The sequence below is a fragment of the Artibeus jamaicensis genome, unplaced genomic scaffold, assembly GCF_021234435.1.
Source record: "Artibeus jamaicensis isolate MK-2021 breed Jamaican fruit bat unplaced genomic scaffold, CSHL_Jam_final contig_469, whole genome shotgun sequence".
Lineage (NCBI taxonomy): Eukaryota > Metazoa > Chordata > Mammalia > Chiroptera > Phyllostomidae > Artibeus > Artibeus jamaicensis.
In genome coordinates, this window is record NW_026521847.1 from 283690 (window position 1) to 308486 (window position 24797).

General features: G+C 53.4%; 2 protein-coding genes across 9 annotated transcripts; both read left to right on the plus strand.

Annotated features, from left to right (window-relative positions):
• Window positions 1–4859: 4859 nt before the first annotated feature.
• ZBTB12 (zinc finger and BTB domain containing 12) lies at window positions 4860–8304 on the plus strand. Its single transcript, XM_037151332.2, has 3 exons — window positions 4860–5213; window positions 5377–5599; window positions 6084–8304. Exon 3 carries the CDS (start codon window positions 6105–6107, stop codon window positions 7482–7484), a length of 1380 nt encoding a protein of 459 aa, XP_037007227.1. The 5' UTR covers window positions 4860–5213; window positions 5377–5599; window positions 6084–6104; the 3' UTR covers window positions 7485–8304.
• Window positions 8305–9572: 1268 nt separating this feature from the next.
• EHMT2 (euchromatic histone lysine methyltransferase 2) lies at window positions 9573–24442 on the plus strand. 8 transcript variants are annotated; one of them, XM_037151380.2, is made up of 28 exons: window positions 9573–9673; window positions 10320–10386; window positions 10482–10700; window positions 10798–11051; window positions 11874–11958; window positions 12050–12090; window positions 12233–12388; window positions 16002–16121; window positions 16233–16347; window positions 16508–16609; window positions 16833–16981; window positions 17069–17212; window positions 17296–17531; window positions 17609–17791; window positions 17910–17992; window positions 18268–18374; window positions 18473–18595; window positions 18681–18782; window positions 19523–19627; window positions 19745–19899; window positions 19984–20151; window positions 20561–20705; window positions 21060–21137; window positions 21523–21638; window positions 21791–21877; window positions 23206–23287; window positions 23426–23601; window positions 23952–24442. In XM_037151380.2, exons 1-28 carry the CDS (start codon window positions 9632–9634, stop codon window positions 24130–24132), a joined length of 3621 nt encoding a protein of 1206 aa, XP_037007275.1. In that variant the 5' UTR covers window positions 9573–9631; the 3' UTR covers window positions 24133–24442. The 8 variants fall into 8 exon arrangements, with proteins under 8 accessions (XP_037007275.1, XP_037007276.1, XP_053523457.1 ...); XM_037151381.2 differs by having other exon boundaries at window positions 23209–23287; XM_053667482.1 differs by lacking the exon at window positions 16508–16609.
• The last annotated feature ends 355 nt before the right edge of the window (window positions 24443–24797 follow it).

Sequence of the window (24797 nt, forward strand, 5' to 3'; positions counted from 1 at the left end):
TGTTTTTTAGATTCAGTTGTTGATAGTTGTGACTTTGTTGTCATTTTGCTGTTTATAGTTTTGATCTTTTCTTTTTCTTAAATAAGTCCCTCTAACATTTCATGTAATAAAGGCTTGGTGATGATGAACTCCTTTAGCTTTACCTTGTCTGGGAAGCACTTTATCTGCCCTTCTATTCTAAATGAAAGCTTTGCTGGATAGAGCAATCTTGGATGTAGGTCCTTGCCTTTCATGACTTTGAATACTTCTTTCCAGCCCCTCCTTGCCTGAAAGGTTTCTTTTGAGATATTAGCTAATAGTCCTATGGGAACTCCTTTGTAGGTAACTCTTTGTTTTTCTCTCATTGCTTTTAAGATTCTCTCTTTATCTTTAAGCTTTGGTGTTTTAATTATGATGTATCTTGGTGTGGTCCTTAAAGACCATGCCCTGAGGGGTGGTCTTTAGCTTTGTTCTGGTAGTGGTCATCTCACTCTAGAGGACAACGGCTCAGATAGCATCTTGATTGCTTGCGGTCTTCCTGATGCACAAAGGTAAAACTGCTTACGGTCTCCTGGAGTCAGAGTGGGTCATAACTTCAGTTCCTGGAACACCAGCTTTTACATGCATTGATTACTAAGCTTATTAGTTACTACTTAAACTAAAATTTTCCAACTCTTGAGTCCCCTAGCAATATGAAATGTTAAAGGGACTTATTTAAATAAAAAGATCAAACCTATGAACAATAAAATGGCAATAAATATATATCTATCAACAACTGACTCTAAAAGACAAGCTAAGCAAATAAGAACAGAGACAGAATCATGGATATATGGAGAGCATATTTATGGTTGCCAGATGGGATGGGTGTGTGGGGGAAGGAGCGAAGAGGTGAGGAGGTTAAGAAATACAAATAGGCAGTTACAGAATAGCCGTGGGGATGTAAACTACAGTATAGGAGGTGGAGTAGCCAAAGAACTTACGTGCATGACCCATGGACATGAACGATGGTGGGGGGATTGCCTGAGGGAATGAGTGGTGCGGGGTGGAGGGGGGCAAAGGGAGGAAAATGGGAACAACTGTAATAGCATAATCAATAAAGTATAATTAAAATTTTAAAAAGAAAATGTTTTGGAACTGGATAGAGGCAGTGGATGCACAACACTGTGAATGTGCTAAATGCCACCAGGTTGTTCTCTCTAAAATGGTTTCTTTTCTGTTACATGAGTTTCACCTCAATAACAATAACAAAAAGGGTAGGTAAATAAATAAATCAGCTGATGCTCAGTGACTTCTGCTTCAATTTTGTTGAAGGAAAGAAAGAGAAAGCGCCTGACCTACAGAAAGATGCCACTAGATCACTCACTTTCTCACAACCAACACAGATTTTGAAACTGTTCCTTTGTTTTCCTGGGGTTTTGACCCTCCTGAACTTCCCCTTGGGCCTCTGTCTTTGGTCAAGGAGGGTCAGGCAACAGTAGAGGGAAGGGCACTTGCTCCTCCTTCTCAGAGGCCCTCTCAGGTCCATCGGCCTCCCAATACTATATTGGAATGTCAGATCTGAGAGCTGTTCTCTTACCTCTATCCAGGTCCAGCCACTCCTCAGACAGTCATCTGGCACTACAGGGACACACATGGCCCAGTCTGAAGACTGCTGCCCTGGAGAGCTTACTCACCATACACAGAGAAGAGTAAAGGAGAGCTCACAGCAGCACTGTGGTGATAACCACCTATGAAATAAAACAAACGTCCATCAACAGAACAAGTGACTCATAAATTGTGGTGTAAGCATGCAATAAAAAAAAGTGAATGAATTTCAATTACACAAGTAAACAAAATCATAATATTGAGTTTAATGTTGAGCCAGACCCAGAAAAACACAGAGTATGACTCCATCCATACAAAGATGGACAAGCAAAGGTAAACAGTGCACTGATTAGGAACACCTACAAAATGCAGACATAATGAAACTATGAGATAAGCAGGAGATTCAGGGTAGAGGTCACTCTGTGTGGAGGTGGAGGGATGCACTCAGCATGGAGAACATGGGATGTCTAAGGTGTCCAAAATTCTTTCTTAAAGTGTGGTTAGGGCCCCAGATGTTCTGTTTCATTTGTCTTTGACTATACATGTTCATTTCATACCATCTATGTATATAATATAGTCACAATAAATATTTTTTAGCAGAGAGGATGCATGTAGAGACAGTGAAAAAGGATGAACACTTGGAATGCTGGCTGTGCTGAGAAAAGGGGTTAGGTGTGGCACCGGCTGGAGAGGAAGCAGGTTGGAGAAGGATTTTTCTTTTTAACATAGCAAAGAATTATCTGGGTTCTAGTACAGGGAATCACTATGAAGCCCAGGAAGGCAAGAACTAGAGCAAGAATAGGAGTGGAGTGTTAGAAGGAAGGATTAGCTTTCCACAGACTCTGAAATTAAGGACAAGAAAAGAAGGATGAGCAAAGAATGACATGTTCATGGGTGTGAGGGAGGTCACTTGATGCGTCTCAGGTAAGAAACAGGGCTATCTGCTGAGAGAGGGGTACTGGGAGTAGGGTAGGAGGACTCAGGAAAGTGGACAAGTTTGGAAGGAAGCTGTGGTGAAAACAGGGGCTCTTCCAGGTGTACAAAGCAGCACCCAGAACCAACTGATGTGATGCATCCTGAGTGGCATCTTGGATGGACTGGGAAGAAAGAGAGGAGGGAGAGGGAGAGGGAAAGAGTGAGGGAAGAGGACGGAGGGAAGAGAGCCAGACAGAAGGGGAAATTGGGGTGTGGATTAGGTCATTTGCATGAATACTGGCAGGCCTGGGGAAGACTGCCTGAGCCAATTTCCCAGGTACCCAGGCCTGGGAGTCAGTTGCTCATGGCAATAAGGAGAGAGTGAGAGTAGCAGAGCAGGACTTCCTGGAAGGTAGGAAAAGGTATTTGGTGTGAAGCAGAAGAACCCTGTTCCTGGAACTGACAAGGAGCTAGGAGAATCCACCACCACGAACCCAGACCTGCTGAGCAGGGTGGGGAGGGTGTGAGGACTTAGAGGAGCAGGAAGGAGGGAAGAGTATGTCAGGAGGCTGAAGCTGCGAGGGGGTTCCAAAGAGCTGGGGAGAATATGTCAGAAGGAAGGAGGAGGTACCAGCAAGGAGGAATAGTCAGGCATTGGAAATCTTTGCCAGAGATGGATGAGATTTTGAGAAAAGTGATTTTGCAAATGTTTGTGATAGGAGACTCAAGAGTTGGAAATTTTTAGTTTAAGTAATAGCTAATAAGCTTAGTAATCAGTGCACATAAAAGCTATTGTTGCAAGAACTGAAGGTATGACCTACCCTGACTCCAAGAGATGATAAGAAGTTCTACCTTTGTGCCTCAGGAGAACAGCAAGCAATTCAAGATGGTTTCTGAGCCATTGTCCTCCAGTGAGATGACCACAGCCCAGGGTGAGAATACTGCAGTTTTTAAAATCCAATTAACTTTTTCCTGAACTCCAAACCCCTTACCTACCTACACTTTGTCATCCTTATAAAAAGAGCCATTTTTTTAAAGATTTTATTTATTTATTTTTAGAGAGAAGGAAAGGGAAGAAGAAAGAGAGGGAGAGAAACGCCAATGTGTGGTTGCCTCTCAGGTGCCCCCCACTGGTGACCTGGCCCACAACCCAGGCATGTGCCCCAGTTGGGAACCAAACTGGTGAACCTTTGGTTCACAGGCCAGCATTCAATCCACTGAGCCACTCCAGCCAGGGTGGGCCATTTTCTAATGGAATTTAAGACAGTTCATTAAGGTATGAATCCACCATCTTCTCAGATCGCAGGCCATCTGAATAAAGAGCCCATAAAGATTCAATCCCTATCTCTGTTTATTGGGTTCGGTATGTGACAGGCAGCATGAATGCCGGTCTTTTTTGGTTTCAGTTGGGAGTGGTGTGGGCCTTTTGTTTTCATACGATTTCTCAAGCTGAGAGCCTCTGCCAGCATGGCCTGAACAGGTTGCAGTTTTCGCCAGGGTTACTCCAGTGAACGCAGAGCTGAGTGTGAGTCAGAAGAGAAAGAAGTTGGAAGTTTTGTTATAATACAGTCAAGTTTTACCAATCTACAGATTAAAAAGTCAAGGCTGACTTCCCTACTCCTTCCATATTGGTTGCTCAAGGCATACAGTTACTCCATTCTGAGCTAAGCACAATTTACTCTGAGCTAAGCAAGAGTCAACCTAAAACCGGAAAAGACACTGGCATTTGTGCTGCCTGTTATATACGGAACCCAATAAGCAGAGACAGGGATTGAATCTTTATGGGCACTTTATTCAGATGGGGGGCAGTCTGAGAAGATGGCAGGTTCGCACCCTAATCAGTTCACTGAGCCACAACAGCCAGGGCAAGACAGCAGAATCTTAATAACATAAATAATTGTATAATTAGAAGGAGTACTACTAGGGCTACTTGTATAGTAGGGGTGGAATGGATATGCAAGGTCATCGACAGTTCAAGTAGAGGCCTGGAGGGCATTTGCCTTGACAAGAAGTTGAGGTCAGCCCTGCCTGGTGTGGTTCAGAGGATTGAGCACCAGCCTGGAAAACAAAGGTCACCAGTTCTATTCCCAGTCAGGACACAGGCCTGATTTTCAGGCTAGGTCCCCAGTGTGGGTCATGTGAGAAGCAAACACACGTTTCCCGCCCTTCCCCTCTGTCTAAAAATAGATAAATATCTCTCCAAAAAAAGGAAGTTGGAGTCAATTTTGAGAACGGAGATGAGAGGAGAGAATGGAGAGGAGAGGAGGATGGATGAGATTTTACGCATGAGATGGAGAAAATTGAGGGCACTGGATTGTATGGCCTGGAGGGCTGGGGGTGGTTACTAGCTTCAAAACAGTTGGCAAAATCTGAAAGTGTTGCTGGAGGAACTGGTAACATATCCAAGAGGCGATGCATGCGTGGGGCAGCATCGACCAACAGCTCAGAGAGCAGCGGGGCGGCCTAGGGCCTTGGGAAGGACCGTGACTGTAACCTGGGCGCGCTCGGAGCAGCACCACCCAGGGAGCAGGCGGCTGCTCTGCAAGCGGGGAGATCAGGCCCCGAGGAGCGCTACGGGCAGGGACCGCACCAGAGAACAAGGAGTTGGCGGCGCAGCAGGCTGCCTGGAGAAGGGAGTGAGCAGGGGCCGGAGAGCCTTTGCTAGGCACTTCTCACGCACGCGCAGAGCGGCTGCTGAGCCGGGAGGCACAGAGGAGGGGGAGCTGGAATGAAGGGTGGGTGGAACGTATTTCCGCTCTGGCGGACAAATAATACCGGCCAAAGGGGAGGCCAGGCCATCTGGCCCTTTAACCGTGTGGGGGAGCTGGTGAAGAAAGGGGGGTCGGGAAGGGGGGACTCCTGCTCCTTTAATTCCCTCCCCTCTTCCTCCTCCCACAGTTCTTGCCGAGGCCGCCGCGCGCGGAGCCTAGAACACACCACACGAGCCACCCCCGCCCCGCAGCCCTGACGCCCACGCGGAGCCAGACCCGCGCGCGCGCGCGCCCCGGTCAACCCCCGCGCCTGCGCGCTGCCCAGGCCCTGCCCGAGTGTGGGGGCGCCCGCGGCCCCTGGGGGGTGGGGGAAGTAGGGGGCAAAAAAACAGAACGCGGACCAGGGCCAGGTGAGAGGCGCGTGCACTTAGGGGCTTGGGGCTTGGGGGGGCGTGCACTATGCGTGCAGGCAGCGAGGGAAGGACGTGAAAGGCGTGTGCAAACGTGCAAGGGGTGGGGGGGCGGAGGAAGGAGGCAGCGAGTAAAGGGGGCGGGGTGAGAAGATATGCAACCTGGGCACCCCAGAGCCTAGAGCCTCAGGCCTTTACTCCTGCTTTGGCGGGCACACGGACTCGCCCCATCGTCGCGGGTGGTTGGGCGGGGGGGGGGGGGTACGGACGCCAGAGCCCCGCCCCCGGGAGCCACGCCTCCCTCCCCTTGGAGGGACAGTGCTTCCTCCTGCCCCCCTCCCGGTGCTGGGGAAACTGAGGACGAGACCTGAAGACTGGGAAATGTGATGCTGGGGGGCCGGGCAAGGATGGAGGAGAGGGGCCTGGAACATTGGCTTAGGAGAGCCAGAGACCTTTGTCTCTGACCGGTTTCCTTCCCAACCAGGGTTGCCCACCCCCTGCCACAATGGCGTCTGGGGTGGAAGTCCTGCGCTTCCAGCTGCCTGGCCACGAGGCCGCTACGCTGAGGAACATGAACCAGCTCCGAGCAGAGGAGCGGTTCTGCGATGTGACCATTGTGGCCGACAGCCTCAAGTTCCGTGGTCACAAGGTCATCCTGGCTGCCTGCTCCCCTTTCCTGCGGGACCAGTTCCTGCTGAACCCCAGCTCTGAGCTGCAGGTCTCACTGATGCACAGTGCACGCATAGTGGCCGACCTGCTCCTCTCCTGTTACACGGGTGCCCTGGAATTTGCCGTCAGAGACATCGTCAACTACCTGACCGCAGCCTCCTACCTGCAAATGGAGCACGTGGTGGAGAAATGCCGGAATGCCCTCAGCCAGTTCATCGAACCAAAAATAGGCCTCAAAGAGGATGGGGTCAGTGATACCAGCCTTGTGAGCAGTGTCAGTGCCACCAAATCCCTACTCCCTCCTGCCAGGACCCCAAAGCCAGCCCCCAAGCCCCCACCCCCACCCCCTCTACCCCCTCCGCTCCTGCGGCCTGTGAAGCTGGAGTTCCCGTTGGATGAGGACCTGGAGCTAAAGGCTGAAGAGGAGGATGAGGATGAGGATGAGGATGTGTCTGATATCTGCATCGTCAAGGTGGAGTCTGCCCTGGAGGTGGCACACCGGCTCAAACCTCCTGGAGGTCTGGGAGGAGGCCTGGGTATCGGAAGCTCCGTGGGCAGCCACCTGGGGGAGCTGGCCCAGAGCAGCCTGCCCCCCAGCACTGTGGCCCCACCGCAGGGTGTAGTGAAAGCTTGCTACAGCCTGTCTGAGGATGCAGAAGGGGAGGGCCTGCTGTTGATCCCGGGAGGCCGGGCCAGTGTGGGGGCCACCTCAGGCCTGGTGGAGGCAGCAGCAGTGGCCATGGCTGCCCGGGGGGCGGGGGGCAGCCTGGGAGCAGGGGGCAGCCGGGGTCCCCTGCCTGGGGGTTTCTCCAGTGGTAACTCTCTAAAGAACATCAAGTGCACCAAGTGCCCAGAGGTTTTCCAGGGCGTGGAGAAGCTGGTCTTCCATATGCGGGCGCAGCACTTCATCTTCATGTGTCCACGCTGCGGCAAGCAGTTCAACCACAGCAGCAACCTCAACCGCCACATGAACGTGCACCGGGGCGTCAAGTCTCACTCTTGTGGCATCTGCGGCAAGTGCTTCACACAGAAGTCCACACTGCACGACCACCTCAACCTGCACTCAGGAGCGAGGCCCTATCGCTGCTCCTACTGCGATGTGCGCTTTGCTCACAAGCCTGCCATTAGGCGGCACCTCAAAGAGCAGCATGGCAAGACCACTGCCGAGAACGTGCTGGAGGCCAGTGTGGCCGAGATCAACGTCCTCATCCGCTAGCACTAGCCCGGCAGGCCTGGGTCCTTGGGCTGGGTGAGAAAGGGGTTCCTTGGCCCAGGAGAATAGGGGTTTGGGCATCGGAGACGACAGATATGGTGGGGAGCTTAAGCAGACACACACATCCTGAGGAGCCCAAGATTTCTTGGGAAGAAGATCCTTCCTCTTCAGAAGAAAAGGATGGAGAGGGAGAGGGTTCTTTGAGAAGGCCAAGGGAATATAGAATCCCAGAGAGATCATACTCTCTTAGAGATGCATGGATATGCGGAGGGAGGGGAAGGGTCCTACAAAATGAGGCAAAACAACTGGAAAATGTTTTATTCCTAGCTAAGCCTGCCCAGGGAGAGGGCTGACATTTCTTGAGGTGTTGGGTGGGTGGGAATTGGGAGGGAATTTGGCAGGAATTTTTTACATGCTCCAGCTTAGAATAGATGCTTGGGAGAGGGGCTGGTAGTGGGAAGGATTATTGAACCCCAGAAAGGAAGGGAGGGCAGGTCTTGCATGTCGGGGGAATGGGGCTGTGGGTACAAGGCTCACCAAAATTCTAGGGAGAACAAGGTGGCAGGTAAGAGATGGGGGTGAGCATCCTGGGTAGATAATGGGAAGTGGGATACAATAATAGCAAGAACAGGGAATGGGGGTGGGAGTAGGACATTTAGATGAAAGGACACCAGAAGGGCTGTTTAGGGGGAGGGAGAGGAGAGTTATACAGTATTTTTTTTAAAAAAAAACATATTTTTTAGGATTTTTCCTGGAGTTTGGGGTTTTAGGGTTTTGTGGGGTTTTTGCTTTTGTTTTTGTGTTTTTTTGTTTGTTTTTGTTTTCCACAAAATAAATTTTTTAAAAAGCACCTTTTTCTTTGTACTGTGACTCACAACTTCATGTAAATGACTGTCCCACCCTAGACAGCCTGTTATTGTGGTCATTACCCAGACATAGATCACGACTCATGCATGCCCCATGCCTGAAGGAGGCTCAATGGGAAAGAGTAGTGTGACAAGTGAGTTCTTCTGGCCAGTGACTCTCCCAGTTCTGAAGCCTTAACACCTCAAGCCTAAGTGCTCTGTGACTAGTGGCAGTGAGTAGCAGTGATGACCTGCTTCTGTATATGAGTTCCAGCCATCGCCTGTAGGTGTGATCATTGTGCCTACTGAAATTGTAAGCAGGAGCCTATGTTTGGGCACTTTCGGTCTGAAGAAAGGGTTTGTGTCCTCAGGAAAGCTAAAAACCACTAAGTTTGGATTAGAATACAGGAAAGACTACAATTCCCAGAAAACCCTATTGGAGTAGTTCTTAACCAAAGACAACTACAGTTCCCAGAAGGCCTTGAATTGGCCTCAGGAGCCTTATACTGCAACCATCTGCCTGTGTCAAATATTGCTTGTGAAATCATAGATGTTTTCCCAACTTTGACCAGAACATAATACCTAAAAGGACTGTACCCTAAATAGTTCTATCAAGGGTGTATATCTCGGCCTAATATTCATACTTTCACTCTCTGCTGGGCTACAACCTACGGAATGCCTCACTGTGATTGTGAAGTATTTGGCAAAAAAGGTTACTTACTAGAGTGTGACCAGACAGTAATGACTCGGGCCACTGGGAGCTTACCTGGATGCTTAGTGCATGTGGTGGGGTAAGATGTTTGGCATAAACAGGCGCGCCCCCAGGTTTTCAAAAAGGGACATTAACCAGCATGCTAAAACCCGCCAAAAGTAAGTGTCCTCTGCTATTCCCCATCATCCCTTTTTGCTCGTTAGAGAAACAAGGCCTGTGCCTTCTACCTGGAAACACAGAAACTAGGAAGCACCCAGAAGCGGGAGTACACGTAAGCCAGATTTGGAAATACAGCCGCTCCCGGGAAGCTGACACAGCTTGTTACCTAAAACCTGGTGTAGGGGGTGAAAAGGCCACACCTGGACCCAGGAGTGCCTCTCCTTCGGTCCCCCGCTGAAAGAAAGCTAGGAATGGCAACAATTCTCCCCGGCAGCCTCCACCTTAGGGGAACCACTATCACCTCCAAGGCCGCTCTGGGAGGAAAATGGCCAGAAAGCACGCGGTGGCTCCTTTAAAGTTTCTCCTCGCCCTCCCTCCCCGCCCACGTGACCCGGGGCGGCCGCGCGCCGGCTCTGCCCCCAGCGCAAGCGGCGATGGCGGCGGCGGCGGGAGCTGCAGCGGCGGCGGCCGCCGAGGTGCGGAAGGGGAGGGGGAGAGGCGGGTGCATGCCCGCGCGCGCGCCCGGGGGAAGCGCGCGCCCGTGCAATGCTCCGGGGGTGCAACGGGGCCGGGGGGCCCGGGCAGGACTTACAGCAATCCGGAGGGCTAGCACCGGGGGCGGATGAGGGGACCAGGGGGTGGGAGGTGGGGGGAGTGGGCACGGAGGCGCGCGTGCAGCCGCCGGCTGTCCCCGAGTGGGCGGCGGGCGCCGGAGCCCCAGGAGCACGCGCGAGGGGCACGAGGGGCCGTCCCCCGGGCTGGGGGGCAACGGGCGCTGGAGGGGTTGGTACCCGGGGTCCCCGCGGCCTGGGGGACAAAAGGGGAACGGTTCGTGCAGCCGGGAGGAGGGGGCGGGGCCGGTGCTCGGAGGCCCCGCCCCCTCCCCCTCCTCTCTTCTCGGCCTCTGAGATACGGGGTCTACCCAGAGGCAGAGGACTGATGCGGGCCCGGGGAAGGGGTCGTGCGGCCCCTCCCGGCAGTCGAGGCCGCGGAAGGGGGGGCACCCACAGAGGAAGAGGTAGGCCCCGGAGCCTACTCTCTCTTCCCAGGGCCCAGGGGCCCTGGGTCCCCCAACTTCCTACCGGGCTGACCAGCCCTCCTCTCCCTTGTGTTGCCTCCCAGGGGGAGGTCCCCGCTGAGATGGGGGCTCTGGTGCTGGACGAGGAACTCAGAGGAGCCACCGAGAGAGGTGAGTGAAGCAGAAACCGGCCCAGCCAGACCTCACCTCCCCAAACACAGGACGCCTTGAGCCCGTAGTCCTGAACTTTTTCTCTTCCCTTACAGTTCATGGCTCTTTTGGGGACAACTCTCTTAGTGAGGAGACCCTACCTAAGGCCAGCCCCGACTCCCTGGAGCCTGCTGGCCCCTCATCCCCAGCAACTGTCACCGTCACTGTTGGTGATGAGGGGGCCGACACCCCTGTAGGAGCCACACCACCCATTGGGGATGAACCTGAAAATCTTGAGGGAGATGGGGACCTGCAAGGGGGGCACATGCTGCTGGGTGAGAGGCTGTGGAGGCTGGCGGTGAGGCGGGGCATCTTCTGATTCTGCCTTTCCTCTAATCATGCCTCTGCCTGTCTTGCCTGTGTGTTTTCCAGGTCATGCCACAAAGTCATTCCCCTCTTCGCCCAGCAAAGGGGGTGCCTGTCCCAGCCGTGCCAAGATGTCAATGACAGGGGCTGGGAAATCACCCCCATCAGTCCAGAGTTTGGCTATGAGGCTGCTGAGTATGCCAGGGGCCCAGGGGGCAGCAGCATCAGGGTCTGAACCCACTCCATCTACTACCAGCCCTGAGGGGCAACCCAAGATCCACCGAGCCAGGAAGACAATGTCCAAACCCGGAAATGGACAGGTGAGGATTAGGGGAAGGGTTGAGGGAGTGGGAGAGCCAGGTAATCAACCCTCCATCTCTTGTGGGCTTTTTTATGATACATATTCGGGTCTTTTCCAATCCATTCACAGTTTTACAGTTTACCAAAGGGCTGTTTTGTGTCACGTTCTGGACTGGCCTACTGTGTGAACAGACGGTTTCTTGTCTTCCTGGAGTTTACAGTCTTGGGGAGAGGGAAGTAAAAGAGACCAGTGTTAAAGATTTATTTATGTAGTTAATGTTTTAATTACTCTTAAGATAATGATTATGTAAAGAAACTTGAAACCACTCTTTTTACTTCAAAGCGAGACCTCAGGGAATTTTTCCTCCCGTAGAACCTGCCCCTGTTTCGTTTTAAAGCTTGTATTCCTACTGGGAATGAGATGAGGACAGGGGACATGACAGAGGCCCCAGAATCTCACAACCTTTATAATAGTGTTTATGGGCTCTTGGGGCTCTTGGTAGTATTATGTTGTGCATGTGGTTTGAGTAGCTTTGGTCAAGGTCTTAACCTTTGTTTTCTCATCTATAAAATGGGAAGAAAGGGTCTGCTGCACACTTGAAGAAGTAAGTGAGGGTTAGGTGGGTTAATAACAAGGTTAAACATATACCTATGGGATGTCCTTGACCCACTTTCTCTGGGGAGACATCTGTTCTTGTTACAGCCACATCTGGCTACTTCAGCATCAGATGGCATTTTTGAAGTTGTGGTTCACCACCTCACCACCATCTGGTGCTCCTGGCTAATTCAGGCCAAACCACAACTGATTCCTGACCCTAAGGGTGCTCCCTCTGCATTCCCAGCCCCTAGTCCCTGAGAAGAGGCCCCCTGAAGTACAGCATTTCCGAATGAGTGATGATGTGCACCCGCTTGGGAAGGTGACCTCAGGTCAGTCCCACCTCTCACCCACCTGCAGCTTGATATGGCGTGTCCTGAGGGTTTAGAGTACAAGCCTGGACCCTTTCTCCTCTCCTTCCAGATGTGGCCAAAAGGAGGAAACTGAACTCAGGAGGTGGCCTGGTGAGCAGAGAGAGGCAGAGAACAAGACTTCTCCACCTGGGGGCTACTTCAGGGAAGCCCGAAACTAGGGCTCCTTCCCCACTCAAAGGAAATAGGTTGGTGGGGAATGCCAGCAGTGTCTATTGTTGTCCTGTTTTTCTAGTCGGAGGATTTGGGTTCTGCCCGAAGTTCAGGAGAAATGACCCTGGAGAAGGCGAACCCTGGGTCCCTGGAGGAGTGGGAGACAGTGGTGGGGGACGACTTCAGCCTCTACTACGACTCCTACTCTGTGGATGAGCGTGTAGACTCTGACAGCAAGGTGAGAGAGCCTGCCGCTCCGTGTCCAGGGCTTACTCTCCCATCTTTTGTGCCCCCACCTTCACTCTCTCTTTTTAATCACCTGGGCACCCACTAATTCATTGCCCCATACTCTGTAACCCGATGCCGTGTGTGCTGCACACAGGCCATCCCTTACCCTTTCCACGGTGACCACCATCCATTTTATGGTTTATTTGTTGTTTGCCTGCTGGGTTATTCCTTTGCTCCTGGTTTGTTGTTAAGATTTTATTTATTTATTTTTTTACACAGAGGGGAAGGGAGGAAGAAAGAGAAGGAAATATCAATGTGTGGTTGTGGTTGCCTCGAGTGTGCCCCCTACTGGGGACCTGGCCTGCAACCCAGGTTTGTGCCCTGATTAGGAATTGAACTGGCAACTCTTTGGTTCCCAGATTGGCGCTCAATCCACTGAGCCACACCAGCCAGGGCACTTGGTTTGGTTTTATCACACACATGTTTGCCTATGTACTACAATGCTTACTCTTGCCTGTTTTGCTTTTTATTTAATGTGTTATCATAGAAACTTTCAAATACAGATAATCCTTGAACAACACAGGTGTGACCTGCATGGGTCCTCTTATACAGATTTTTAAAAAATAAATACTGTCAGTGTATTTTTTCCTTATGATTTATTTTCTCTATCTTACTTTATTGTAAGAATACAGTGTATATTACATATATAAGATATGTGTTAATCGACTGTTTACATTATTGGTAAGGCTTCCAGCCAACAGCAGGCTGCTAGTTAGTTTGGTGGGGAGTCAAAAGTTACACATGGAGTTTCAACTGCATGGGGGTCAGCACCCCGCCCCTGTGTTGTTTAACATCCAGCCGTATGCACAAAAGAATAGAAGAGTAAGCCCCATGAGGCTGTCACTCAGCTCTAGCAAAACACAGCTGATATTTTTTTTAATAATTATTGTTAATTACAGTTGACTGCATTTTCCCCCAACCACTACCCCCCACCCCAGTGTTTTTTCTTTTTAAAAGTTATATATTTATTTTTTACATTCAAGATTATTTTGTACTAGTTTCAGGTGCACAGCACAGTGGTCAGACAGTCATGCACTTTACAAAGTGCTCCCCTGCCATTCCCAGTCCCCACCTGGCCCCGCGCGTACTCGTCAGAGCGCTGTGTCCGCTGTGCTGTGCTTCGCACCCCCAGGCTGTTCTCTCGCCACCAATGTGGGAGTCTCAGTCCCTTCCCTTTTTCGCCCAGCCTCCAATCATCTTCCATCTGGCAGCCTTTCAGAATGTTCTCTAACTTTTAGTTTGTTTCTGTTCTGTTTATTTTGTTTTTTAGACTCCACATATAAATGAAGTCATATGGCATTTGTCTTTGACTTATTTCACTCAGCACAGTACCCTTTAGGTCCATCCATGTTGTCATAAATGGCAAGATTTTATTCTTACTTTACAGTCGAGTAATGTTCTATTATATATGTACCTGATCTTCTTTCTCCAGTCGTCAACCAATGAGAACTTAGGCTGCTTCTGTATCTTGGCTATTGGCTATTGTAAATGGCACTGTAATAAACATAGGGGCACATACGTCTTTTTGAATTAGCATTTTGGATTTCTTTGGATAAATACCCAGAAGTGGAATAGCTGGATAATATGGTAGTTCTATTTTTAATTTTTCGAAGAAACTCCGTACTGTTTTCCACAGTGGCTGCACCAATCTGCATTCTCACCAACAGTGCACAAGGGTTTCCTTTTCTTCACACTCTTGTCAACACTTGTTGATTTATTGATGGTAGCCATTCTGACAGGTGTGAGGTGAAACTTCAGTGGTTTTAATTTGCTCATATCACTATAAACACTAGTGATGTTGAGCATCTTTCCATACATCTATTGGCCATTTCTATGTCCTCTTTGCAGAAGTGTTTATTTGGGTCCTTTGCCCATTTTTTAATTGGATTGTCTAGTTTGGTTTTGGTTTTGGTTTTTGCTGTTCAGTTGTATGAGTCTATCACATATTTTGGATATCAATCCCTTGTTAGATGTGTCATTGGTAAATACCTTTTTCTGTTTTGTTGGTGGCTTCCTCTGCTCTGCAGACACTTCTCGATATAATCCCGTATGTCTAGTTTTTCTTTTGTTGCCCTTGACTGAGAAGACATGTCCAAAAACATACTGCTAAGTGCCATGTTAGAGAGTTTACTGTATGTTTTCTTCTAAGAATTTTACAGTTTCAGGTCTTCACATTGAAGTCTTTGATCCATTTTGAATTTGTTCTTACATGTGGTGTAAGAAGGTGGTTCAGTGTCCCTAACAGCATGTATCGAAGAGGCTCTCCTGCCCTGTCGTGCATTCTTGCCTCCTTCGAGCCACACAGCCAGCCCTCACACCGGGCCACTCCATCCCCAGCGCACCCTGCTGGCTTACGTTAGAGCCACCCCCAGCCACGCTTTGTCTAGAGATACTGCCATACGTTGCTCTAAACATAAGACCTCTTTCTGCCCTGACTGGTGTGGCTCAGTGAGTTGGGCCTCTTCCCACAAATCAGAAGGTCACCAGTTCAATTCCCAGTCAGGGCGCCTTCCTGGATTGCTGCTTAGGTCCCTGATTGGGATGCGCAGGAGGCAACTGATTCATGTTTCTCTCCCTCTCTTTCTCCCTTCCTTCCCCTCTCTCTAAAAACAAATAAATAAACTCATTAAAAATTCTCTGTTCCTTAACATCACTACATGACCATTTTCACACTTAAAAAATTTACCAGTGATTTCTCAATATAGTTTCACTACCGTTTAAGTCTTTACATCTCAGTTGTTTTATAAATGGGCTTTTATTTGTCAATATTTAAATGAGGCCCGTACATTGACTTGACACTTGTCGCCATTCTTTCTTGATGTGTAGGTTCCCTGTCATCAAAAAAACTTTTTTTTGCCATTTATTTGTTAAAGAAACCAGATCAGCTGTCCAACAGAACTCACATTCAGGAGCTGGCCAGCCAGGTGGGGCTGGACACATGGCGCTCTGACAGGTGCCCCTTGCGCGCATGGGAAAGCTCGGTCAGCTTCCCAAGCACAGCCGCCGCTGCTGCCGCTGCTGGTGCGGGTGCTTCCCGTCACACCGGGAGGTGTAGGGTGTGTGGCCTTTTATTATGTTGAGTGAGTCAGAGGAGCTTGAGGCGATGTCAGCCGGTTCCTTGCTGTAAAGTCCCTCATTAGCTTTTCATTAGTGTCTTTAGCAGCCATTGGTAGTCTCACCTATTTATGAACTTCATAGAAAGAGCAAGTATACATACACATACTGTACAGTTCCTTTTCGGAACTTAACCGTTTGGGGTTTGGTTTTGGTTTTCGCTTAAGATTGTCTTGCCAAGATTCAGACATGGTGTTCCATCTAACCATCGTGCCTTTTTGTTGCTGTCTGATACTCTACATCTCTTCCTACTACCCTTTCCCTCCTTCCCTGCAAGCACTCGCCTCCACTGGAGAACCCTCCCGGCGGTGGTGGCTTCTTTACCAGTCTCACTGTGTGAGTCCTGGCAGTTGGACGTGACCTGCTTTGCCTCTCCCCCAAGAGTCCCCTGGAGAAATCTGTGGCCCAAGGGTCACTGTTTCCTCAGCCCCACTTTGCCTCTGTCCCAGTCTGAGGTTGAAGCACTTGCTGAACAACTGAGTGAGGAAGAGGAAGAGGAGGAGGAAGAAGAGGAGGAGGAGGAGGAGGAAGAAGAGGAAGATGAGGAGTCAGGCAATCAGTCTGACAGGGTGAGAGCTGGGGGCTGACATGCCCAGAAGAGTAGGAGCTGTGGGGCCAGAGGTCTGAGTCCTGAGGAGTGAGGGCCGGGGCCAAGCTCTTCCACCCTCCCTCCTCCCCAGAGCGGTTCCAGTGGCCGGCGAAAAGCCAAAAAGAAATGGCGGAAAGACAGCCCATGGGTGAAGCCCTCCCGGAAACGGCGGAAGCGGGATCCTCCCAGGAGCAAGGAGCCACGAGGTGAGGAGGTTCCTCTGCTTTGGGGTCCCCTCTTCCAGCCCCCCTCCCAGCCCCCAGAGAGCATGCACAGACACGTGCTCATGCACGTGCACACCCGCACGTGCCCACACATCCAGGTGCCTGTGGGCTCGCGCTCTCACTCTCTCTGTCTCTGTGTCAGGAGTGAATGGTGTGGGCTCCTCAGGCCCCAGTGAGTACATGGAGGTCCCGCTGGGGTCCCTGGAGCTGCCCAGCGAGGGGACCCTCTCCCCCAACCACGCTGGTAATTGCCAATTGCTGGGATGGGGAGCCACTAGGGGGCACCCTCAGGACCGGAGGGAAATCGGGAGGAGGGAGACCCCATTGGAGCCAGGGTATATCCATGGCCAGGCTTTGGGGGTTCTGGATCATGGAGAGAAAGGCAGGCGGGGTGGGGGCGAACGGCCCCACCAGGGGTCCCAGTGGGTGAGGGGCAGGGCCTCCCTCAGCTCCCTTGTTCTTCTAAGGGGTGTCCAACGACACATCCTCACTGGAGACAGAACGTGGATTTGAGGAGTTGCCCCTGTGCAGCTGCCGCATGGAGGCGCCCAAGATCGACCGCATCAGTGAGAGAGCAGGGCACAAGTGCATGGCCACAGAGAGTGTGGATGGAGAGGTGGGCCTGTGGACAGGGGGAAGCAGTGAGGGGTACATGGCCCAGGCCCCCGCCTCACCTCTCTTCTCACCCAACCTCTGTCCACAGTTGTCAGGCTGCAACGCTGCAATCCTCAAGCGGGAGACCATGAGGCCATCCAGCCGTGTGGCCCTAATGGTGCTCTGTGAGGCCCACCGCGCCCGCATGGTCAAACACCACTGCTGCCCAGGCTGTGGCTACTTCTGTACGGCGGTGAGTGACCAGGGGGCAGACCAGCAGTGAGCCCCGCTGCAGTAGGGGCTCCCATCATCTCACCATGTTGTTTCCCTGTCCAGGGCACCTTCCTGGAGTGCCACCCCGACTTCCGTGTGGCCCATCGCTTCCACAAGGCCTGTGTGTCCCAGCTGAATGGGATGGTCTTCTGTCCCCACTGTGGGGAGGATGCGTCCGAGGCCCAGGAGGTGACCATCCCCTGGGGGGATGGAGTGACACCACCAACTGGCACTGCAGCACCTGCTCCCCCACCCCTGGCCCAGGATGCTCCTGGGAGAGCAGACACTTCTCAGCCCAGGTACTGGCCTCTCCCTTCCCCGCTGTCTGTTCCCTTTTCCCCCCCATCACCGGAGACATTAGCCCCTTCTCCCACAGCGCCCGGATGCGAGGGCAGGGGGAGCTCCGGCGCCCACCCTGCGACCCTGTGGCTGACACCATTGACAGCTCAGGGCCTTCCCTGACCCTACCCAGTGGGGGTTGCCTCTCAGCCGTGGGGCTGCCACCTGGACCAGGCCGGGAAGCCCTGGAGAAGGCTCTAGTCATCCAGGAGTCGGAAAGGTGAGAGGGGCGTTGCTCTCAGCACGGAGACTGGGGCGGGCTGGAGGGGCGGATCTGTGGTTGTTGAAGCGGATGCTGGAGTCTAAGGAGCCTACCCTGCCTTCCCTCACCATGGCAGGCGGAAGAAACTGCGCTTTCACCCACGGCAGTTGTACCTGTCAGTGAAGCAGGGGGAGCTGCCGAAGGTCATCCTGATGCTGTGTGAGTAGCCATCCGCTCACTCATTTAGCGAAGCTTGGCTGAACCTGATGATATGTCAGGCACTGGGCTGGGGTCAGGAGCGCAGTGAAAGACTTCATCCTCACCCCTGAGGTTACCTGCCTTGCTCAGTGCACAGCAGCACTGAGGGGAAGGGCCACTTGGAACTCAGACAGAGCTGGTGCCCTGAGAAACCTTCTTGGAGTAGGTGCCACCCGGCCCCTAGCTTGCTTACCACTTGTCCTTCCCTCTCCTGGTGTGGTGGGCTCTCCCCACAGTGGACAACCTGGATCCGAACTTCCAGAGCGACCAACAGAGCAAGCGCACACCCCTGCATGCAGCTGCCCAGAAGGGCTCTGTGGAGATCTGCCATGTGCTGCTACAGGTCAGCATGGGCTGGCCCTCTGCCTCATTGACCAGGGCCCTTGGACGCCCCCTGCTTGGCCCCTCCCTGGCACCAGCCCACATGCCCCCTCCTCGCAGGCTGGAGCCAACATCAACGCAGTGGACAAGCAGCAGCGGACGCCGCTGATGGAAGCTGTGGTGAACAACCACCTGGAGGTGGCCCGCTACATGGTGCAACGTGGTGGCTGTGTCTATAGCAAGGTGTGCTAGGCCGGCCACTGGGCCCAGTGGCGGGACTGGCTACGAGGTGCCAGCTGGAAGACTCATCTGCCCATGTCTCCGTCAGGAGGAAGATGGCTCCACCTGCCTCCACCATGCAGCCAAAATTGGGAACTTGGAGATGGTCAGCCTGCTGCTCAGCACAGGACAAGTGGACGTCAACGCCCAGGTCAGAGGCTGCTCCGCCACCCCTCCCGCTCCTCGCTCCCCAGCCCCTTGGTCCTTGGCTCGGCCTCAGGCTGTGGCACCGTCCACATCGGCTGACCTCTGACCCCTCCCTGCATCCCATATTCCTCCAGCTGTCCCCTTATTTCTCTCTCCTCTTTCAACTATCTCTTCAGTATTTTCTCTTTCTTGCTACTTCTCTTTATCAGTTTTCAGAGTAACGAGTTGCTGCTTTAATATCTGAAGTGCCCAGTGAGATTATTTGTGAACTCTTTGTTTTTCATGTGATAGATATGATTTACTCTATTGTCTTTCTTCTCGACCCATCCTTTGTTAGGAGCCCCTGGAAGTTGGCTCCTGTGGCTTTCGATACGACCCAGCATCCTCTGGGAGCATCTGGCCTTTCAGCATTTACATACCGTCCGTGTACCCAGGGACGGTTGTTGCTGTTGGGTCACCGCATCCAGGATTTTTGAGTAGGCGGACCTAGAAAATAATGTATTTTTTAGAAAGAGAAAAAGGACTCTGCAGCCTTGAACGATAGACACTGTAGTTTCACTTTATAGATAAGGAAACACGCTGAGACATTAGTGACTTGCTCAGGGTGCCACAGCACTGAGTGGCAGAGCTGGGCCTCTAGCTGAGGCTGGCTCCAGGGTGTGTGCTCCTGACCACATGCTGCTTTGGTGAGCAGGGCTGGATGCTGGGCCTGCCCCACACTCTTCACTCCCTTCCCACCCATAGGATAGTGGAGGATGGACGCCCATCATCTGGGCCGCAGAGCACAAGCACATCGAGGTGATCCGCATGCTGCTGACACGGGGTGCCGATGTCACCCTGACAGACAATGTGAGAGTTGGGTGGGGTGGGGTGGGGGAGGTGGAGCTGGCCCAGGCCCTGAACATGGGGGAGGCTGGATTCACGGGCTCATTGCCTAGGCCACTCCTTCTGCCACCACCTCTACAGGAGGAAAACATTTGTCTGCACTGGGCCTCCTTCACCGGCAGCGCTGCCATCGCCGAGGTCCTTCTGAACGCCCGCTGTGATCTCCACGCTGTCAACTACCACGGAGACACACCCCTGCACATCGCGGCCCGGGAGAGCTACCATGACTGTGTGCTGTGAGCCTCTGTCCACCCCACACCCAAAGCCCCCCTGCCGCCCCTCACAGCCCCGGGCCTCTAAGGCTTTCTCTCCCCTCCCAGGTTATTCCTGTCACGCGGAGCTAATCCTGAGCTACGCAACAAGGAGGGGGACACCGCGTGGGACCTGACTCCCGAACGCTCTGACGTGTGGTTTGCGCTGCAGCTCAACCGCAAGCTCCGGCTCGGCGTGGGGAATCGGGCCATCCGCACTGAGAAGATCATCTGCCGGTCAGTGCTGGGCCCGCGGTCCCTGGACTGCCCTCCGCCCTCCCCGGGCTCCACTGAGTCCCAAGAACCACTTCCGGTTTTCCCCGCTAGGATTGCCATATGTCACAAGTAAAAATAGAGGATATCTAGTTAAATTAGAATCTCAGATGAACAGTTACTACTTTTTTGGTGTAAAAGTGTTCCATACAGTATTTGAAATGTACGTGTACTAAAAGTTATTTCTTGTTTATCTGAAATCTGATTTTTAACTTGGCGCCCTGCATTTTTTCTGGCGACCTCCCTCCACGTGCCCCAGAGAACACCCAGAATCCCCCTCTGCCTTCCCTCCAGCCCAGTCCCCACGGCCCAGGAACCTCCCCAGCCCTCTCTTGGCACCTAGAGAAGCCCTCAGCCCCGTTTCCCTTACCAGGGATGTGGCTCGGGGCTATGAGAACGTGCCCATTCCCTGTGTCAACGGCGTGGATGGGGAGCCATGCCCCGAGGATTATAAGTACATCTCAGAGAATTGCGAGACATCCACCATGAACATTGACCGTAACATCACCCACCTGCAGGTGAGGGACCTGAGACCTCTTGAAGGGACAGCAGAGCCACCAAGTACAGTGGGGCAGGTCGTGGGCCAACAAGAGCCCCTACAAAGTCAGGGCTGGAAGGGAGCTCCGAGGGCGCGGTCCACCCAGAGGAGGGTCTTCTAACTGGGACACAGGACGGTGTCAAGCAGGCTCACGGTAGCCCTAGGGACAAACCTTCAGCAACATCTTGATTCCCTTCACTGTGGGACCATCACCACTCATGATCCTAAAACATGGACCCTAGCAAAAGGGCAACAGCTATGGGGGCAGGGAGCCCTGGGAGCTGAGGGGCCAGGGCCAGTTCCGGGGACCAGGCTCACCCTGCCTCCCGCCCAGCACTGCACGTGTGTGGACGACTGCTCCAGCTCCAACTGCCTGTGCGGCCAGCTCAGCATTCGCTGCTGGTATGACAAGGTACGTGCCCTTGCCCTGTCCGCAGGTGCTCATTCACTCCCTCACGGGAACTGGCCTCAAATGCTCATTCCCCGGGACCTTGTGTTTCACCTCCTACTCTGGGGGGAAATGGCAGAGGGGGTAGGGCCAGACCTGGAGTTCCTGAGACACTGCCAGGACAGAGGTGGGCCTGGCCCAGACACGTCCAAGTCAAGGGGATTGGTTGCGGGGCACGTGTCCTTTGACCTTAGAGTATAGTGTGTCCCCCTGCCCCACACCCCCCCGCCTCCCTGTCTCCCTGTCACCAGCTTGAGGTCAGGGGAGGGTTCTTATACGGGGACTTGGGGATCTTGGGCACCTGAGGTGGGGCTACACAGAAACCACTGTCCTCCCCTCCCTCCCCAAGGATGGGCGGCTGCTCCAGGAATTTAACAAGATCGAGCCCCCGCTGATCTTCGAGTGTAACCAGGCCTGCTCCTGCTGGAGAAACTGCAAGAACCGGGTGGTGCAGAGTGGCATCAAGTGAGGCCCTGCCCCTGCGGCCTCCCCCCACCCCCCTGCCGCTGCCCGCTGTACACACAGACAAACACACAGACCCACGTGCACATGCACAGAGATGTACAAGCACGTGCTGTCTCCCATCCACCCAACATTGCCTTCTCTCCCACCCCTAGGGTGCGACTGCAGCTCTACCGAACTGCCAAGATGGGCTGGGGTGTCCGCGCCCTGCAAACCATCCCCCAGGGAACTTTCATCTGCGAGTGAGTTGGGGAGGGGCGAAGGGATGGACCCACAGCCACTGCTACCTCTACTGACTTCTCTGCCCTCCTCCCTGATGGGTCCCACTCTTCTCACTGCCCCGTCTCCAGCCAGCTTCCTCACGCCCTCTTCCCCACAGGCACCCTTCCTACCCCACTCAGCCCAGAGCACAGAGCTATCCATCGCCACTGCCCACATCCCCACCCCACCCCCACTTCCCATCCTCACATAGCCTCCCCCTGCCCTTCTGAGCTGGGGAAAGCACCAGTTTGGGAGACAAAACGGGGTTTGAGATCCACTCTGTTGCTAGTGTCCTTGGTATTTTTGAGCCTCATTTTCTGTCCACTTTTAGGGCCCTCTTTCCTCCCCATCAGTTCCTTTCTCTTCCCAGCATTTGTAGCCACTCTGTCCCCTGGCTCATGGCTCGTAGCCTTTAAACTTATCTAGGTCTCCTTTGAGCTTAAAAAAAAAAACAAAAAAACTTTTAGCCATATTTGTGTATTTAGGGACCATCCATTTTCTTTTAATCGTGTCACCTGTTAACCTCTCAAACAAGCAGCCCTGTCTCCCTGGGCCTCAGTATCCCCACTGTCCACTCAGTGCTCGTCCTGCCAAAATCTGCCTTTGTCCTCACCCCTCCGCTGCTGCCGCCTTCCGACAGTCCCCAACTGCCCCCCTGCTTCATGTGCCTCAGCCCTTGTTCCCCTGGCATCCGCCATCCCCTTAGCCTGGCTTCCCTGGCCCTGTCCTCACCTCCGCCCCGCTCACCCTTCCTCTCACCAGCTCCGCCTTCCTCTGATCTCCAAGTGCGGCACCCTCACCCCCGGCCCCTTCCCCAGAGTTCGTTCCTCAAAGCTCCTGTGGCTCTGCCCCTTCCTGCTGGCCTGACCACTCGTGTGTGTCCTTCAGCCTGCCATTGCCATCACCTGTGGGATGACTTAATCCACAAACCACAAAGTGTTTAAACCTGAGCAGAGTTTCCCACCTAAGCCCACAGGCTGAGCCCTGAACCCTGGAGGCCTGGCATCAGTCCCTTTACCTCCCCCGCCATGTCACTGGCTCATCCCCGGCCACCACACTTGCTGGCCCCACCTGTAGCAGCTATCCAGTGACCTCACATGCCAGTGTCCCCATGTTCCTCCTCCTGATCTCACCTGCAGAGGGGACCACCCAGCCAGGTCCCAGCAGTTTTGATCTGCAACATTCACAGACACTGCTGGGCATCTGACCTAATGGAAGAGGAGCCCGTGGGGTGGTGAGGTGAGGAGACGCGGCCTGGAGCCGGCCCTGTAACCCCTGCTCACCTCCAGCACCATCACTTCCTGCCCAGCAGGTATGTCGGGGAGCTGATCTCCGACGCTGAGGCTGATGTGAGAGAGGATGATTCTTATCTCTTCGACTTAGACAACAAGGTGGGCAGGAGGCCCCTCTGTCTCCTACTCCCAGTCAGCAGCGGAGACCTGGGGAGGGCAGGACTGGGTCGTCAGTGGGTGGGGAAGTTGCTGGGGCACGAAAGGTGGTAACTGTAACGTGTGCCACCCTCCCCTCAGGATGGAGAGGTATACTGCATTGATGCCCGATACTATGGAAACATCAGCCGATTCATCAACCACTTGTGTGACCCCAACATCATCCCCGTCCGGGTCTTCATGCTGCATCAAGACCTGCGATTTCCGCGCATTGCTTTCTTCAGTTCCCGAGACATCCGGACCGGGGAGGAGCTGGGGTGAGGTGGGGTGAGGGGGTGGGAAACAGCACACCGGAGGCCAGCAGCTGAGGAGAGCTCCTGATCTGCCAGCTTGGATTAGAGCAGGACTCAGAGTCGGTGTACAGAAGTGTCCCTGGAGGGCATGTTAAATGGGCCTGAGTCTCACAGAGGATTTTGATTCAGTAGGTTTGGGATAGGGCCCAAGACTCTGTTCAGACAAGTTCCCAGCCGGCGGTGGTGCTGCAGACCCACAGGGGAGAAGGGTGTGGGTGCCAGAGTGCCCCCTGGGGAGCAGGACCCACAGGTTCTGGAGTGGGCTGGGGCAGTCAGGTCTGGGTCCCGCAAGCCTCTTGTGCTTTTTCTGACAGGTTCGACTATGGTGACCGCTTCTGGGACATCAAAAGCAAATATTTCACCTGCCAGTGTGGCTCTGAGAAGTGTAAGCACTCAGCTGAGGCCATCGCCCTGGAGCAGAGCCGCCTGGCCCGCCTGGACCCCCACCCGGAGCTGCTGCCTGACCTTAGCTCTCTGCCCTCCGTCAATCCCTGAGAGTGGACCATACTCGCCCTCCCCGCCCCTGGGTGGCCACCAGGTCAGCAGCTGCCTCTGTCACTTGCTGCTCATGGCCACACCCAGGGGCACTGCCATCTTTCCCCATAGCCCTTCACACATTCCTGGCCAGAGACCCCAGCCAGGCCCTGGGGGTCTGACAGCCCCTCCTCCAGGGCTGGTTCCTCCCTGGGAGGGTGACTTGGGCTGGCCGCCCCTCTGTTCCCCAACCTCAGCTGAAGTTTGACGAACTGAAGTGGCCCTCTGCCAACTGGTTTCCTTTGTTCTCAATAAATACTGGGTTTGGTAACGTTGTCTGGGTGATTACGGAGGGTGGGGCGTCCAGGGAGGATGCACACACAGCCGAAGGAATGTGAGTCCAAGGGGCAGAGGGCGATGGGAGGCTGGGCCGGTATAAGCAGTAGCCTAGGAGAGGTGAGGGCAGTGGGGGGCCACCAGGGGCAGGGTCTAATCAAGGCCTAAAAAGCAAATAACAATCTTGGCTAGGGGATATGGACATGTGTGAGTTAGTCTGCAGGATTAGGAAGGATTCTTGGAGCACCCCAGGTCCTTCAGGTCATGGTCCATGGGTCTCAGCGAGCAGCCCTGTGCCCTGTCCCTGGCTGGGCCTTCCTACCCTCAGCCCTCCCTCCCACACGCTGAGG

What these genes read in the sequence shown, in the direction of transcription:
- EHMT2 (XM_037151383.2), top strand. Translation starts at nt 10,137, where the DNA reads ATGCGGGCCCGGGGAAGGGGTCGTGCGGCCCCTCCCGGCAGTCGAGGC. An exon ending in GTGTAGACTCTGACAGCAAG is followed by an intron (nt 12,389 to 16,001) that starts GTGAGAGAGCCT and finishes CCTCTGTCCCAG; the next exon opens with TCTGAGGTTGAAGCACTTGC. An exon ending in GTCATCCAGGAGTCGGAAAG is followed by an intron (nt 17,792 to 17,909) that starts GTGAGAGGGGCG and finishes TCACCATGGCAG; the next exon opens with GCGGAAGAAACTGCGCTTTC.
- ZBTB12 (XM_037151332.2), top strand. Translation starts at nt 6,105, where the DNA reads ATGGCGTCTGGGGTGGAAGTCCTGCGCTTCCAGCTGCCTGGCCACGAG.